General features: G+C 44.9%; 1 protein-coding gene across 11 annotated transcripts in view; it reads left to right on the forward strand.

Annotated features, from left to right (window-relative positions):
• The window catches only part of add1 (adducin 1 (alpha)), a 189,815-nt gene that overhangs the window by 90,470 nt on the left and 81,774 nt on the right, over positions 1-17,571 (forward strand). For all 11 annotated transcript variants that reach the window (XM_072594254.1, XM_072594181.1, XM_072594264.1 and 8 more), the window contains 2 exons: positions 377-528; positions 5,511-5,591. In XM_072594254.1, coding sequence (XP_072450355.1) covers positions 377-528; positions 5,511-5,591 — 233 coding nt within the window. The remainder of the gene's footprint in view (positions 1-376; positions 529-5,510; positions 5,592-17,571) is intronic.

A 17,571-nucleotide genomic window follows, 5' to 3' on the forward strand; every position in this document is an offset into this window, starting at 1 on the left:
ATGGTGATATTTCTTCATTCCTGCTGCCAATTGCTTCTGATCTGGTAGACTAGTGCTGAATCAGTTCTAAAGACACAGGACTTGGGAGGAAAAGCAGACCCTTCAGCCTTCTGAGCCTGTTCCGCCTTTCAATAAGGTCATGACTGACCTAGTTGTCTCAACTCACTTTTCTGTCTGCTTTCATGATACTTGATTCTCAAATCTATCTAATTTCTACTACTCTTCCGAAGTCTTTATTTATAAAATAATTCTTCATTTGTGGCAATTTCTAATTAAAATGAGTATCTACTTCCTCTTTGCTGAATAAATTTCTTTAACTGAATGCTACTGTTAATGCATTGCTGTGCTGCTAATTGTGGATGTATATTTTTTTAAGGTCTTGGAATGGTTACACCTGTGAATGATCTCCGAGGATCTGAATCCGTTGCATATGAAAAAGGAGAGAAATTGCTACGTTGTAAGCTAGCAGCCTTCCACAGACTGGCAGACCTCTTCGGATGGTCGCAACTTATCTACAACCACATTACAGTAAATTGAGCTCCACACGTTCCTCTTTTTAAAATAAAAGTTTAATATATACATAATCCTAGTTTTACTGACTGGATGAAAATGTACATTTTACAAAAAATGTTTTATTTTGTTCTTTCTGTTCACAGCAACTTAGTTTGCTGAACTTAAGTAGATGGTGAAAAAATGGTTTGTGTAAATGTGATTGAGAAATATGTTTTATCACAGTTCTGTAGTTAGACTTCGAATTGGTAAATTTCTTTAAAGTCTCCTCAATAAAATTCAACAGACTTTTTTTTTCCCGTTTAATGTACCTGTCAGTTTTGTAACTCTGCAGTGTGTCTCAGCGCAATTGAATTAGTAGATTTATGGTACTTACTTTTTTGGAGGTTTCCTGTGCTACTATGTTGCACGCAATGATTGTTTGTGTCTGATTTTCTGTGAAACCACTCTGCCATCTTGTTTAATAGTCTTGGTGTACAAGGCTGGTGTCAGAATAGCTGGATGGGGTGGTGGGGATGCTGAAGCAAATTACAGAACAGCAGGGACAAAACTGAAAGGAATTAAACAGAAGAATAAATGAAAATAAAATAGTCACACTGGAAGCTGAAGTAGGTCCCTGAGAAAAAGACTGATTGGCAAGCTAGATCTGACGCAACACAGGATACAAGAAGACGACTCTTAGATGAACTAAAGTTAACAGAAGAATGGCAGGCCATTCATGGGAGCGATTGACTCCCTGCTCCTTGGATGCTGCCTGAGCTGCTGTGCTTTTCCATTGCCACACTTTTGACTCTGATCGCCTGCAGTCCTCACCTTCTCCCAGGAGAGCATTGGCTGGCACTGATGAGAATTTCAATGGCTGATGTTCTGGAGTACATTTGGAAATAACTCTAGCGTCATTTTACCAAATAGTGCCCCGTTAAAGCTGCTTGAGTTTCCTGCAACTTACTTCATACCTGTCTGCAACATAGAGCACCTAATTCATAGAATTCATTAATAGAATCCTTACAGTGTGGAAACAGGCCATTTGGCCCACCAAGTCCACACCGACCCTTCGAGTATCCCACCCCATTCTCCATAAGACCATAAGACATAGGAGTGGAAGTAAGGCCATTTGGCCCATCGAGTCCACTCCGCCATTCAATCATGGCTGATGCGCATTTCAGCTCCACTTGCCAGCGTTCTCCCCGTAGCCCTTAATTCCTCTAGACAACAAGAACCTATCAATCTTGGCCTTGAAGACATTTAGCGTCCCGGCTTCCACTGCACTCCGTGGCAATGAATTCCACAGGCCCACCACTCTCTGGCTGAAGAAATGTCTCCGCATTTCCGTTCTGAAATGACCCCCTCTAATTCTAAGGCTGTGTCCACGGGTCCTAGTCTCCTCGCCTAACAGAAACAATTTTCTAGCATCCACCTTTTCAAAGCCATGTATTATTTTGTACGTCTCTATTAGATCTCCCCTTAATCTTCTAAACTCCAACGAATACAATCCCAGTATCCTCAGCCGTTCCTCATATGCTAGACCTGTCATTCCAGGGATCATCCGTGTGAATCTCCGCTGGACACGTTCCAGTGCCAGTATGTCCTTGCTGAGGTGTGGGGACCAAAACTGGACACAGTACTCCAAATGGGGCCTAACCAGAGCTTTATAAAGTCTTAGTAGTACATCTCTGCTTTTATATTCCAACCCTCTTGAGATAAGAGACAACATTGCATTCGCTTTCTTAATCACAGACTCAACCTGCATGTTTACCTTTAGAGAATCCTCGACTAGCACTCCCAGATCCCTTTGTGCTTTGGCTTTATTAAGTTTCTCACCATTTAGAAAGTAGTCCATGCTTTTATTCTTTTTGCCAAAGTGCAAGACCTCGCACTTGCTCATGTTAAATTCCATCAGCCATTTCCTGGACCACTCTCCCAACCTGTCTAGATCCTTCTGTAGCCTCCCCACTTCCTCAGTACTACCTGCCTGTCCACCTAACTTCGTATCATCGGCAAACTTCGCTAGAATGCCCCCGGTTCCCTCATCCAAATCATTAATATATAATGCGAACAGCTGTGGCCCCAGCACCGAACCCTGCGGGACACCGCTCGTCACCGGCTGCCATTCTGAAAAAGAACCTTTTATCCCAACTCTCTGCCTTCTGTTAGATAGCCAATCCTCAATCCATCCCAGCAGCTCACCTCGAACACCATGGGCCCTCACCTTGCTCAGCAGCCTCCCGTGTGGCACCTTATCAAAGGCCTTTTGAAAGTCCAGATAGACCACATCCACTGGGTTTCCCTGGTCTAACCTACTTGTTACCTCTTCAAAAAATTCCAACAGGTTTGTCAGGCATGACCTCCCTTTACTAAATCCATGTTGACTTGTTCTAATCAGACTCTGCTCTTCCAAGAATTTAGAAACCTCATCCTTAATGATGGATTCTAGAATTTTACCAACAACCGAGATTAAGCTGATTGGCCTATAATTTTCCATCTTTTGCCTTGATCCTTTCTTGAACAAGGGGGTTACTACAGCCATCTTCCAATCATCCGGGACCTTTCCTGACTCCAGTGACTCTTGAAAGATCTCAACCAATGCCTCTGCTATTTCCTCAGCAACCTCTCTCAGAACTCTAGGGTGTATCCCATCGGGGCCAGGAGATTTATCAATTTTAAGACTTTTTAACTTTTCTAGCACTATCTCTTTCGTAATGGCAACCATACTCAACTCAGCCCCGTGACACCCTTTAATTTTTGGGATATTACTCATGTCTTCCACTGTGAAAACTGACGCAAAGTACTTGTTAAGTTCTCCTGCTATTTCCTTATCTCCCATCACTAGGCTCCCTGCATCAGTTTGAAGTGGCCCAATGTCTACTTTTGCCTGTCGTTTGTTTCTTATGTACTGAAAGAAACTTTTACTATTATTTCTAATATTACTGGCTAGCCTACCTTCATATTTGATCCTCTCATTTCTTATTACACTCTTTGTTATCCTCTGTTTGCTTTTGTATCCTTCCCAATCTTCTGATTTCCCACTGTTCTTAGCCACTTTATAGGATCTCTCTTTTTCTTTAATACATTTCCTGACTTCCTTTGTCAGCCAAGGTTGTCTAATCCCTCCCCGGTTAATCTTCCTTTTCTTGGGAATGAACCTCTGTACAGTGTCCTCAATTATACCTACAAACTCCTGCCATTTTTGCTCTAGTGTCTTCCCGGTTAGCCTCTGCTTCCAGTCTATTTTAGTCAGTTCCTCTCTCATGCCCTCATAATTACCTTTATTCAACTGTAACACCATTACATCAGATTTTGCCTTCTCCCTTTCAAACTCCAGACTGAACTCTACCATATTATGGTCGCTACTTCCTAAGGGTTCCCTTACTTTAAGATCTTTTATAGAGTCTGGTTCATTGCAAAGCACTAGGTCCAGAATAGCCTGCTCTCTTGTGGGCTCCATGACAAGCTGTTCCAAAAAGCCATCCTGTAAGCATTCCATGAATTCCCTTTCTTTAGATCCACTAGCAACATTATTTACCCAGTCCACCTGCATATTGAAGTCACCCATGATCAATGTAACCTTGCCTTTCTGACATGCCTTCTCTATTTCCCGGTACATGTTGCGTCCCTGGTCCTGACCACTGTTAGGAGGTCTGTACACAACTCCAATTATGGTTTTTTTGCCTTTGTGGTTCCTCAATTCCACCCACACAGACTCCACATCATCCGACGCTATGTCATTCAATACCATAGATTTAATTTTGTTCTTAACTAACAAGGCAACCCCACCCCCTCTGCCCACCTCTCTGTCTTTTCGATAAGTTGAAAAACCATGGAGGTTTAACTGCCAGTCCTGACCCCCCTGTAACCAAGTCTCTGTGATGCCTACTACATCATAATCATTCACTATTATCTGTGCCATTAATTCATCGGCTTTGTTATGAATGCTACGAGCATTCAGGTAAAGTGCCTTAATGCTAACTTCCTTATTAGAGATGTTGTAAGTCATATGTCCTAAGTTATCCTTGCTTTTTTCTGCATTCTCAGTCTGCCTCAATTTTAAATCCGCCTGGAAACATGCTATCCTGCTGCTTATCTTTCCATTTACCTCCATACTCCCTGTCGCTTTCACTTTCCCTTCCCCCCAACTCAGTACAGTATTGCTGTATATTTCCCCTGACTAATGCACCTAGTCTACACATTCCTGCACACTAATGGGCAATTTAGCATGGCCAGTCCACCTACCCTGTACATCTTTGGACTCTGGGAGGAAACCAGAGCACCCGGATGATACCAGTGCAGACATGGGGAGAATGTGCAAATTCCACACAGTCGCCTGAAGCTGGAATCAAGCTGGGGTGCCTGATGCTGTGAGGCAACAGTTCTAACCACTGAGCCACCGTGCTGCTTTATAATCTGTTGTATCTTAGTCTTCAAAATTACTAAAAAGAAAACTGTTTGGATGAGTAAATTAGTAGTAATCAGCGTCATTGATTTACATGGCTGTAAATGCAAAATAGTCATTGCTTTGAAAACAAAATTTTGACTCCAATTTCTATAACCTGAACAAATTTCTGTACACATTGTATAAAAAAAACTATATCCTAAACTCTCTCACATTACAAAATGGCAGATCTGACTTTTTAAAAGTATAGTAGACAAAAATAGTTTTAGTTAACGGCACACTTAAAATTTTCTCATAGTGGAAAGAAAATTTTAAGTTTCCAGTTGATTCCCAATTGGCAAATGCCACCTATCTCTGAAATATTACTGTTTTGTCCAGGTTATATGGGTTTTGAATTGTCTAAATTACTAGCAATGTGATATCAATTATTTAAGTAACTCTTACATCAAAACCTCAGCTTAGGATAGGAATCTTTTCTTATAACTTCAGCTTAGCTACAAACTGTACTCATGTGGATTTCCTTTTCTTAAAAGCATTATGTATTCATTATAAAATGATAATGTAATAATAACTGAAGGCAAGTTTTTTTTTTTACTGTTGTTTCCTATAGGTCAGAGTCAGCTCTGAACAGGAACATTTTCTCATTGTACCTTTTGGACTTCTTTACAGTGAGGTCACTGCATCTAGTTTGGTGAGTGAGGAGGACCAAGTTTACATTTTAAATGCTAATTATTTAATCAACTTAGTGTTACATTCAGCTTTGCTTTGGAAATTACATTATTTCTGTTAATGTGTTTTATAAACTGTGAAACATTACCGTAACAGCAAAGCTATAATTTTCTAATGTATGTCTACAACAACTTTATTTTTCTTTAAAGTTGCCTTTTCTGAAATTTTCCAAGGTGAATGACTGGCATCATTTGAGTGAAATGATGAACTTGACTAAGGTTAGGAGCAAAAATAGATAATTTGGCCATCAGAGTCTGCATCTGATCTGCAACTGTACCATTGTGCCTTTCCTCCCAAACACTGATTACCCTTTGATCAAATATCTATCTATCTCCAGCCTTCAATATATGTAATGACCCAAGCTCTACAGTCCCCCGTGATAACAAACCTCAGAGATTCTTTGAGAGAAAGAAAATCAACCTCATCTGTCTATTTCCATATCATCCATCTACCAAATTTTTGTCCATTCACACAACTTGTCTATATCACCACTTGTCTTCCCACCTAACTGTGACATATGAAACTTGGTGATAGTACATTCACATCTGTCATCCAAGTCATTAGTATGTCTGATAAATAATTGTGGCCCTAACACTGGCACTCCACTAGCTATAGATTGTCATCTTGAAAATGCCTCCTCTATCCCAACTCTGTCTGTCTTGCGTTAATGTGCTAATATACTACCCCCAGTACCATGGGTCCTTACTAAGTAGCCTAGCCTTACTAAGTAGCCTAATTTTTGAGTGGGAGCAGCGGCCGAGGAAAAACGAACCCGGGAGACTACAGCTAAGGTAAGACAGTTTGTTTCAAAATTACTTACCTGTAGCGGGCAGCGGAAGTGAGGTTGGAGCGCATAGCTGGGCGGGAAGGTAAGTGATTAGTATTTGAGTGGGTGTGTTCTAGACCCCAGGTTATTGACTCAGTGTTCTTGTTTTTGGAGACAGTGTACAGTCATGGCAGCGCAGGCGGTGGAATGTTCCTCCTGCAGGATGTTTGAGGTAGGGGTGACCACCGATACTCCTGCCGACTTCGTGTGCAGGAAATGCAGTCAGATCCTGATCCTCACCGAACGAGTTAGGGAACTGGAACTGGAGCTGGATGAGCTGAGGATTATTCAAGAGGCTGAGAGGGTGATCGATAGAAGCTACAGGGATATAGTTACGCCAGAGAACAGAGGTAGCTGGGTAACAGTTAGAGGTGGGAAGGGGAAGAAACAGGCAGTGCAGGGTTCCCCTGTGGTCGTTCCCCTAAAAAATAAGTATGCAGCTTTGGAAACTGTTGGGGGGGACAGCCTTGCAGGTGTAAGCTGCAGTGAAGGGGTCTGTGGCTCTGAGATTCAGAAGGGAAAGGGGGAGAAGAGGAGAGCGCTAGTTATAGGGGACTCTCTAGTTAGAGGGACAGACAGGCGGTTCTGTGGACATGAGCGAGACTCTCGGCTGGTTTGTTGCCTCCCGGGTGCTAGGGTCCGAGACGTCTCGGACCGTGTCTTCAGAATCCTTAAGGGGAAGGGTGTGCAGCCAGAAGTGGTACACATTGGCACCAACGACATAGGTAGGAAGAGGGGTGGGGAGGTCATTCAAGAGCTCAAGGAGTTAGGCTGGAAGCTAAAAGCTAGGACAGACAGAGTCGTCATCTCTGGGTTGTTGCCGGTGCCACGTGACAGAGAGGCAAAGAATAGGGAGAGAGTGCAGTTGAACACGTGGCTGCAAGGATGGTGTAGGAGGGAGGGCTTCAGATATTTGGACAATTGGACTGCATTCTGGGGAAGGTGGGACCTGTATAAACAGGACGGGTTGCACCTGAACCAGAAGGGCACCAATATCCTGGGGGGTAGGTTTGCTAGCACTCTTCGGGGGGGGTTTAAACTAATTTGGCAGGGGGATGGGATCCGGACTTGTAGTCCAGCAAGTAAGCTAGCTGTGTGTCAGGATGTCCAAGACTGTAGGGAAGCTGTGGAGAAGGTAGCACTGACAGGGACTACTTGCGGACACAGAGATGGGCTCAAGTGCGTATACTTCAATGCAAGGAGTATCAGAAATAAGGTGGGTGAACTTAAGGCGTGGATCGGTACCTGGGACTACGATGTTGTGGCCATCACGGAAACATGGATAGATGAGGGACAGGAATGGCTGTTGGAGGTTCCTGGTTACAGATGTTTCAGTAAGATTAGGGAGGGTGGTAAAAAAGGAGGGGGGGTGGCATTGCTAATTAGAAATGGTATAACGGCTGCAGAAAGGAAGTTTGAGGGGGATCTGCCTCTGGAGGTAGTATGGGCTGAAGTCAGAAATAGGAAAGGTGCAGTCACCTTGTTGGGTGTTTATTATAGGTCTCCCAATAGCAGCAGAGATGTGGAGAAACAGATTGGGAAACAGATTTTGGAAAGGTGCAGAAGCCACAGGGTCGTAGTCATGGGCGACTTCAACTTCCCAAATATTGATTGGAAGCTCTTTCGATCAAGTAGATTGGATGGGGCGGTGTTTGTGCAGTGTGTCCAGGAAGCTTTTCTAACGCAGTATGTAGATTGTCCAACCAGAGGGGAGGCCATATTGGATTTGGTACTCGGTAACGAACCGGGACAAGTGGTGGGCTTGTTAGTGGGTGAACATTTTGGTGATGGCGACCACAATTCTGTGACTTTCACCTTGGTTATGGAGAGAGATAGGTGCGCACAACAAGGTAGATTTTACAATTGGGGGAAGGGAAATTACGATGCTGTAAGACAGGATTTGAGGAGCATACGTTGGGAGCATAGGCTGTTAGGGAAGGATGTGGTGGAAATGTGGGACTTTTTCAAGGAGCAGATACGACGTGTCCTTGATATGTATGTACCGATCAGGCAGGAAAGAAATGGTCGTGTGAGGGAGCCTTGGTTGACGAGGGAGGTTGAATGTCTAGTAAAGAGGAAGAAGGAGGCTTACATAAGGTTGAGGAAACAAGGTTCAGACAGAGCAGTGGAGGGATACAGGATAGCCAGAAGGGACCTGAAGAAAGGGATTAGGAGAGCTAAGAGAGGGCATGAAAAATCCCTGGCGGATAGGATCAAGGATAACCCCAAGGCATTCTATGCATATGTGAGAAACCTGAGAATGACGAGAACGAGGGTAGGTCCGATCAAGGACAGTGGTGGGAGACTGTGTATTGAGTCGGAAGAGATAGGAGAGGTCTTGAACAAGTACTTCTCTTCAGTATTTACGAACGAGAGGGACCGTATTGTTGAAGAGGAGAGTGTGAAACGGACTGATAAGCTAGAAGAGATACCTGTTAGGAAGGAAGATGTGTTGGACATTTTGAACAACTTGAGGATAGACAAGTCCCCCGGGCCTGACGGGATATATCCTAGGATTATGTGGGAAGCAAGAGAGGAAATTGCAGTACCGTTGGCAATGATCTTCTCGTCTTCACTGGCAACTGGGGTGGTACCAGGGGACTGGAGAGTAGCGAATGTTGTGCCCCTGTTCAAAAAAGGGAATAGGGATAACCCCGGGAATTACAGGCCAGTTAGTCTTACTTCTGTGGTAGGCAAAGTAATGGAAAGGGTACTGAGGGATAGGATTTACGAGTATCTGGAAAGACACTGCTTGATTAGGGACAGCCAGCACGGATTTGTGAAGGGTAGGTCTTGCCTTACAAGTCTTATTGAATTCTTCGAGGAGGTGACCAAGCATGTGGATGAGGGTAGAGCAGTGGATGTAGTGTACATGGATTTTAGTAAGGCATTTGATAAGGTTCCCCATGGTAGGCTTATGCGGAAAGTCAGGAGGCATGGGATAGAGGGAAATTTGGCCAATTGGATAGAAAACTGGCTAACCGGTAGAAGTCAGAGAGTGGTGGTAGATGGTAAATATTCAGCATGGAGTCCAGTTACAAGTGGAGTTCCGCAGGGATCAGTTCTGGGTCCTCTGCTGTTTGTAATTTTTATTAATGACTTAGAGGAGGGAGTCGAAGGGTGGGTCAGTAAATTTGCAGATGATACAAAGATAGGTGGAGTTGTGGACAGTGAGGAGGGCTGTTGTCGGCTGCAGAGGGACTTAGATAGGATGCAGAGCTGGGCTGAGGAGTGGCAGATGGAGTTCAACCCTGCCAAGTGTGAGGTGGTCCATTTTGGAAGAACAAATAAGAATGCGGAATACAGGGTTAATGGTAGGGTTCTTGGTCAGGTGGAGGAACAGAGGGATCTTGGGGTCTATGTACATAGATCTTTGAAGGTTGCCACTCAGGTGGATAGAGTTTGTAAGAAGGCCTATGGAGTATTATCGTTCATTAGCAGAGGGATTGAATTCAAGAGTCGTGAGGTGATGTTGCAGCTGTACAGGACTTTGGTTAGGCCACATTTGGAGTACTGTGTGCAGTTCTGGTCGCCTCACTTTAGGAAAGATGTGGAAGCTTTGGAGAGGGTGCAGAGAAGATTTACCAGGATGTTGCCTGGAATGGAGAGTAGGTCGTACGAGGATAGGTTGAGAGTTCTCGGCCTTTTCTCGTTGGAATGGCGAAGGATGAGGGGTGACTTGATAGAGGTTTATAAGATGATCAGCGGAATAGATAGAGTAGACAGTCAGAAACTTTTTCCTCGGGTACAACAGAGTGTTACAAGGGGACATAAATTTAAGGTGAAGGGTGGAAGGTATAGGGGAGATGTCAGGGGTGGGTTCTTTACCCAGAGAGTGGTGGGGGCATGGAATGCGCTGCCCGAGGGAGTGGTAGAGTCAGATTCATTGGCGACCTTTAAGCGGCATTTGGATAGGTACATGGATGGGTGCTTAATCTAGGATAGAAGTTCGGCACAACATCGTGGGCCGAAGGGCCTGTTCTGTGCTGTATTGTTCTATGTTCTAACGTGTGGTACCTCATTGAACACTTTTTTCGTTTGGAAATATAAATATATATACTGGAGGGATTCTTCTGGTATAGTTGTAATGTCCATGCTTCTAAGCCAAGAGGCCCAAGTTCAAGTCCTACCTGCTCTGGAGGTGTGTAATAATACCTCTGAGTGGGTAGATTAGAAGATATCTATTGCCTCCACTGAAACACCTTTTATCTATCCTGCTTGTTACCTCCAATGAATTCGAAAAAGAATTATCAGGTATAATTTCTCCTTTGTGAAGTCGCGCTGAATCAACCTATTTATATGTTTCTAAATATTGTTATTACATCCTTTATAATGGATTCTCAATTACTGGTGTTAAACTAATTGGCCTGTAGTTAGCTTTTGTCTCAGAGTCAGAGTCGTACAGCATGGAAATACACACTTCAGTCCAACCTATTGATGCTGACCAGATCCACCAATCCAATCTAGTCCCACCTGCCAGCACCTGGCCCATATCCCTCCAAACCCTTCCTCTTTCTTTTCTTTTTGAATAAAGATATTGCAATCTCAATTTTCCAATTCACTAAGACTTTTCCAGAAACTAAGGATTCTTAGAAGAAATAGTATTAAGGAGAATCCAAAGGGTTTTTACAAATATATTAAGGACAAAAGGGTAACTAGGGAGAGAATAGGGCCCCTCAAAGATCAGCAAAGCGGCCTTTGTATGGAGCCACAGAAAATGGGGCAGATACTAAACTAATATTTTGCATCAGTATTTACTGTGGAAAAGGATATGGAAGATATAGACTGTAGGGAAATAAATGGTGACATCTTGCAAAATGTCCAGATTATAGAGGAGGAAGTGCTGGATGTCTTGAAATGGTTAAAAGTGGATAAATCCCCAGCACCTGATGAGGTGTACCCGAAAATTCTGTGGGAAGCTAGAGAAGTGATTTCTGGGCCTCTGGCTGAGATATTTGTATCTTCGATAGTCACAGGTGAGGTGCTGGAAGACTGGAGGTTGGCTAACATGGTGCCACTGTTTAAGAAGTGGGGTAAAGACAAGCCAGGGAACTATAGACCGGTGAGCCTGACCTCGGTGGTGGACAAGTTGTTGGAGGGAATCCTGAGGGACAGGATGTACATGTATTTGGAAAGGCAAGGACTGATTCAGGATAGCCAACATGACTTTGTGCGTGGGAAAACATGTCTCACAAACTTGATTAGAGTTTTTTTGAAGAAGTAACAAAGATGATTGAGGGCAGAGCAGTAGATGTGATGTATATGGACTTCAGTAAGGTGTTCAACAAGGTTCCCCATGGGAAACTGGTGAGCAAGGTTAGATCTCATGGAATACAGGGAGAACTAGCCATTTGGATACAGAACTGGCTCAAAGGTAGAAGACAGAGGGTTGTGGTGGAGGGTTGTTTTTCGGACTGGAGGCCTGTGACCAGTGGAGTGCCACAAGGATCGGTGCTGGGCCCTCCACATTTTGTCATTTACATCAATGATTTGGATGCGAGCATAAGAGGTACAGTTAGTAAGTTTGCAGATGACACCAAAATTGGAGGTGCAGTGGACAGCGAAGAAGGTTACCTCAGATTACAACCGGATCTGGACCAGATAGGTCAATGGGCTGAGAAGTGGCAGATGGAGTTTAATTCAGATCAATGTGAGGTGCTGCACTTAGGGGAAGCAAATCTTAGCAGGACTTATACACTGAATGGTAAGGTCCTAGGTAATCTCAGCCACTCTCAGACTGCGAGGACTGCACAAAACACTACATAGGACATACAGGAATACAGCTAACGATTCGCGTCCATGAACACCAACTAGCCATAAAACGACACGACTAGCTATCCTTAGTAGCCACACATGCAGATGACCAGCAACATGAGTTCGATTGGGACAACACTACTATTATAGGGCAAGCCAAACAGAACAGCCAGGGAATTCCTAGAGGCATGGCACTCACCCACAGATTCAATCAATAAGCACATCGACCTGGACCCAATATACCGACCACTGGAACTGACAACCGGAAGCGGCAGAGACAAACCACTATAAATGCCTGAGGAAACATCACAGAAGCGCTTCACAGGAGGTTCCCAAGCACTGAGGATGTCACCCAGACAGGGGACGAAACGTTTGCAACACGAATTCCCAGCTCGGTGAACAGAGCCACAACAACGAGCACCCAAGCTACAAATCTTCTCACAAGCATAGAACATAGAACATAGAAGAATACAGCGCAGTACAGGCCCTTCGGCCCTCGATGTTGCGCCGATCAAAGCCCACCTAACCTACACTAACCCACTATCCTCCATATACCTATCCAATGCCCGCTTAAATACCCATAAAGAGGGAGAGTCCACCACTGCTACTGGCAGAGCATTCCATGAACTTACGACTCGCTGAGTGAAGAACCTACCCCTAACATCAGTCCTATATCTACCCCCCCTTAATTTAAAGCTATGTCCCCTTGTAATAGCTGACTCCATACGTGGAAAAAGGTTCTCACTGTCAACCCTATCTAACCCCCTAATCATCTTGTACACCTCTATCAAGTCACCCCTAAACCTTCTTTTCTCCAATGAAAACAACCCCAAGTGCCTCAGCCTTTCCTCATAGGATCTTCCTATCATACCAGGCAACATCCTGGTAAACTTCCTCTGCACCCGTTCCAGTGCCTCCACATCCTTCCTATAGTATGGCGACCAAAACTGCACACAATATTCCAGATGCGGCCGCACCAGAGTCTTATACAACTGCAGCATGACCTCAGGACTCCGGAACGCAATTCCTCTACCAATAAAAGCCAGTACGCCATATGCCGCCTTCACTGCACTATTTACCTGGGTGGCAACTTTCAGAGATCTGTGTACATGGACACCAAGATCCCTCTGCTCTTCCACACTACCAAGTATCCGACCATTAGCCCAGTACCCCATCTTTTTGTTACTCTTACCAAAGTGAATCACCTCACACTTAGCTACATTGAACTCCATTTGCCACCTTTCTGCCCAGCTCTGCAGCTTCTCTATATCCCGCTGTAACCTGCCACATCCTTCCTCACTGTCTACAACTCCTCCGACTTTCGTATCATCCGCAAACTTGCTCACCCAACCTTCTAACCCTTCCTCCAGGTCATTTATAAAAATGACAAACAGCAATGGTCCCAAAACAGATCCTTGCGGAACACCACTAGTGACGGCACTCCAAGATGAACCTTTGCCATCAACTACTACCCTCTGTCTTCTTCCAGCCAGCCAATTCCTAATCCAAACCTCCAACTCACCCTCAATGCCATATCTCTGTATTTTCTGCAGTAGCCTACCATGGGGGACCTTATCAAACGCCTTACTAAAATCCATATATACCACATCTACCACTTTCCCCTCATCTACCTCCTTAGTCACCTTCTCAAAGAATTCAATAAGGTTTGTGAGGCACGACCTGCCCTTCACAAAACCATGCTGACTATCCTTGATCATATTATTCTTATCCAGATGTGCATAAATCCTATCCCTTACAATTCTCTCTAAGACTTTGCCCACAACAGAAGTGAGACTCACTGGCCTATAGTTACTAGGATTATCCCTACTCCCCTTCTTGAATAAGGGAACCACGTTTGCTAGCCTCCAATCCTCCGGCACTACTCCTGTAGACAAAGAGGACACAAAAATCAAGGCCAATGGCTCTGCAATCTCCTCCCTTGCTTCCCAGAGAATCCTGAGATAAATGCCGTCAGGCCCAGGGGACTTATCTATTTTCACCCTTGCCAGAATTTCCAACACCTCTTCTCTACATATCTCAAAGCCATCCATTCTACTTATTCGCGCCTCATTATTCACATCAGCAAACAATGTCCTGTTCCTGAGTGAATACTGACGAAAAGTATTCATTCAGTGCCTCCCCAATCTCTTCAGCCTCCACACGCAACTTCCCATTACTATCCTTGATTGGACCTATTCCTACCCTAGTCATTCTTTTATTCCTAACATACCTATAGAAAGCCTTAGGGTTTTCCCTAATCCTACCAACTAAAGACCTTTCATGTCCCCTCCTTGCTGCTCTTAGCTCTCTCTTCAGGTCCTTCCGGGCTACCTTATAACTCTCAATCGCCCCTATTGAACCTTCACGCCTCATCTTTACATAGGCCGCTCTCTTCCATTTAACAAGGGATTCCAATTCCTTATTAAACCACGGCTCCATCACACGACCCTTTCCTCCCTGCCTGATAGGTACGTACTTATCAAGGACACTCAATAGTTGCTCCTTGAACAAGTTCCACATATCAATTACGCTCTTGCCTTGGAATCTACTTTTCCAATCCACACATCCTAAGTCATGCCTTACCGCATCATTTCCCTGCCCCCAGCTATAACTCTTGCCCTGTAGTACACACTTATCCCTCTCCATCACTAGAGTAAAAATCACCGAATTGTGGTCACTGTCCCCAAAGTGCTCACCTACCTCTAGTTCTAATACCTGGCCTGGTTCGTTACCCAGAACCAAATCCAGTATGGCCTCACCTCTTGGCTTATCTACATATTGTGTCAGGAGACTTTCCTGCACACATTGGACAAACACTGACCCATCTAACGAACTTGAGCGATAGCTTTCCCAATCAATATCAGGAAAGTTAAAGTCCCCCATAACAACCACCCTATTACTGTCACTCTTCTCCTGAATCATCTTCGCAATCCTTTCTTCAACGATTCTAGGACTATTAGGAGGCCTGTAAAAGACTCCTTACAGGGTGACCTCACCTCTCCTATTCCTAACCTCAATCCAAACTACCTCAGATGGCAAATCTTCGTCCACCTTCCTTTCCACCGCTGTAATACTATCTTTGACAAGCAAAGCCACACCCCCCCCCCCCCCTCTTTTACCCCCACCTCTGACCCTACTAAAACATTTAAACCCTGGAACCTGCAACAGCCAATCCTGTCCCTGATCTAGCCATGTCTCCGTAATAGCCACAACATCGAAGTCCCAGGTACCAACCCACGCTGCAAGTTCACCTACCTTATTTCGTATACTTCTGGCATTAAAGTATACACACTTCAAGCCACTCTTCTGTTTACAGGCACCCTCCTTAAAGATTGATGCCATATTCCTAACCTCCCTACACTCCAGGTCCTGCACCCTAAAGCTACAGTCTGGGTTCCCATGCCCCTGCAGAGTTAGTTTAAACCCCCCCCCAAGAGCACTAGCAAACCTCCCCCCAAGGATACTGGTGCCCCTCAGGTTCAGGTGCAGACCATCCTGTTTATAGAGGTCCCACCTTCCCCAGAAAGAACCCCAGTTATCAAAGTACCGAAATCCCTCCCTCCTGCACCATCCCTGTAGCCACGCATTAAACTGTTCTCTCTCCCTATTCCTCGACTCTCTATCACGTGGCACGGATAACAAACCAGAGACAACAACTCTGTTCGTTCTAACTCTGAGCTTCCAACCTAGCTCCCTAAAAGCCTGTCTAACATCCTCAGCACTCCTCCTACCTATGTCATTGGTGCCAATATGGACCACGACTTCAGGCTGCTCCCCCTCCCCCTTAAGGACCCGGAAAACACGATCAGAGACATCACGTACCCTTGCACCTGGGAGGCAACATACCAAACGTGAGTCTCTCTCGTTCCCACAAAACCGCCTATCTGTGCCCCGAACTATCGAGTCCCCAATTATTATTGCTCTGCTCTTCTCCACCCTTCCCTTCTGAGTAGCGGGGACAGGCTCCGTGCCAGAGGCCTGAGCCCCGTCACTTACCCCTGGTAAGTCGTCCCCCCCACAAGTATCCAAAATGGTATACTTGTTCTTGAGGGGAACGGCCGCAGGGGGTCCCTGCACTGGCCGCTTCCTCCCAGTCCCCCTCACTGTCACCCATCTATCTGCCATCTTTGGAGTTACTACTTCCCTATAGCTCCGATCTATGACCCCCTCTGCCTCCCGAATGATCCTAAGTTCATCCAACTCCAGCTCCAGTTCCCTAACACGGTCTTGGAGGAGCTGGAGATGGGTGCACTTCCTGCAAGTGTAATCAGCAGGGACGTCCATGGCATCCCTCACCTCATACATGTTGCAGAACCTTGAGGTCCTAGCTAGTGTTGTTGAACAAAGACATCTTGGAGTGCAGGTTCATAGCTTCTTGAAAGTGGAGTTGCAGGTAGTTAGGATAGTGAAGAAGGCATTTGGTATGCTTTCCTTTGTGGGTCAGAGAATTGAGTACAGGAGTTGGGAGGTCATGTTGCGGCTGTACAGGACATTGGTTAGGCCGCTGTTGGAATATTGCATGCAATTCTGGTCTCCTTCCTGTTGGAAAGATGTTGTGAAACTTGAAAGGGTTCAGAAAAGATTTACAAGGATGTTGCCAGGGTTGGAGGATTTGAGCTACAGGGAGAGGCTGAACAGGCTGGGGCTGTTTTCCCTGGAGCGTCAGAGGCTGAGGGGTGACCTTAGAGGTTTACAAAATTGAGGGGCATGGATAGCTTAAATAGAGAAAATCTTTTCCTTGGGGTCGGGGAGTCCAGAACCAGAGGGCATAGGTCTAGGGTGAGAGGGGAAAGATATAAAAGAGACCTAAGGGGCAACTTTTTCACGCAGATGGTGGTAAGTGTATGGAATGAGCTGCCAAAGGATGTGGTGTGGAGGCTGGTACAATTGCAACATTTAGGAGGCATTTGGATGGGTTTATGAATAGAAAGGGTTTGGAGGGATATGGGCCGGGTACTGGCAGGTGGGACTAGATTGGGTTGGGGTATCTGGTCGTTGTGGACAGGTTGGACCAAAGGGTCTGTTTCCATGCTGTACATCTGACTCTATTACTACCGATACATCCAGTATCCCTGTAGCTACTTCCCTTTTAATATCCTACCTAACCCAGTACGTACGAGGGACTTATTAGCATTTAGTCCCATATACCTTTTCTCCAGTGATGGTGATAGTTATTGTATTCATTTCCTCTTCCCTTTTGCCCTTGATTTTAGTGTTTTTGAAATGCTATTAATGTCTTAACTCCTGCCATTTCCTGATTCCCTATTTAAAATTTTGCCAGATTCATTCCCCATTTGTTCATTTTGGTCCCTCTCCTTTTTATATATTTAAAGAAGCTCTTGCTGTTCATTCCAACATTGTA

The sequence above is a fragment of the Chiloscyllium punctatum genome, chromosome 2 (assembly GCF_047496795.1).
Source record: "Chiloscyllium punctatum isolate Juve2018m chromosome 2, sChiPun1.3, whole genome shotgun sequence".
In the NCBI taxonomy this organism is placed as follows: domain Eukaryota; kingdom Metazoa; phylum Chordata; class Chondrichthyes; order Orectolobiformes; family Hemiscylliidae; genus Chiloscyllium; species Chiloscyllium punctatum.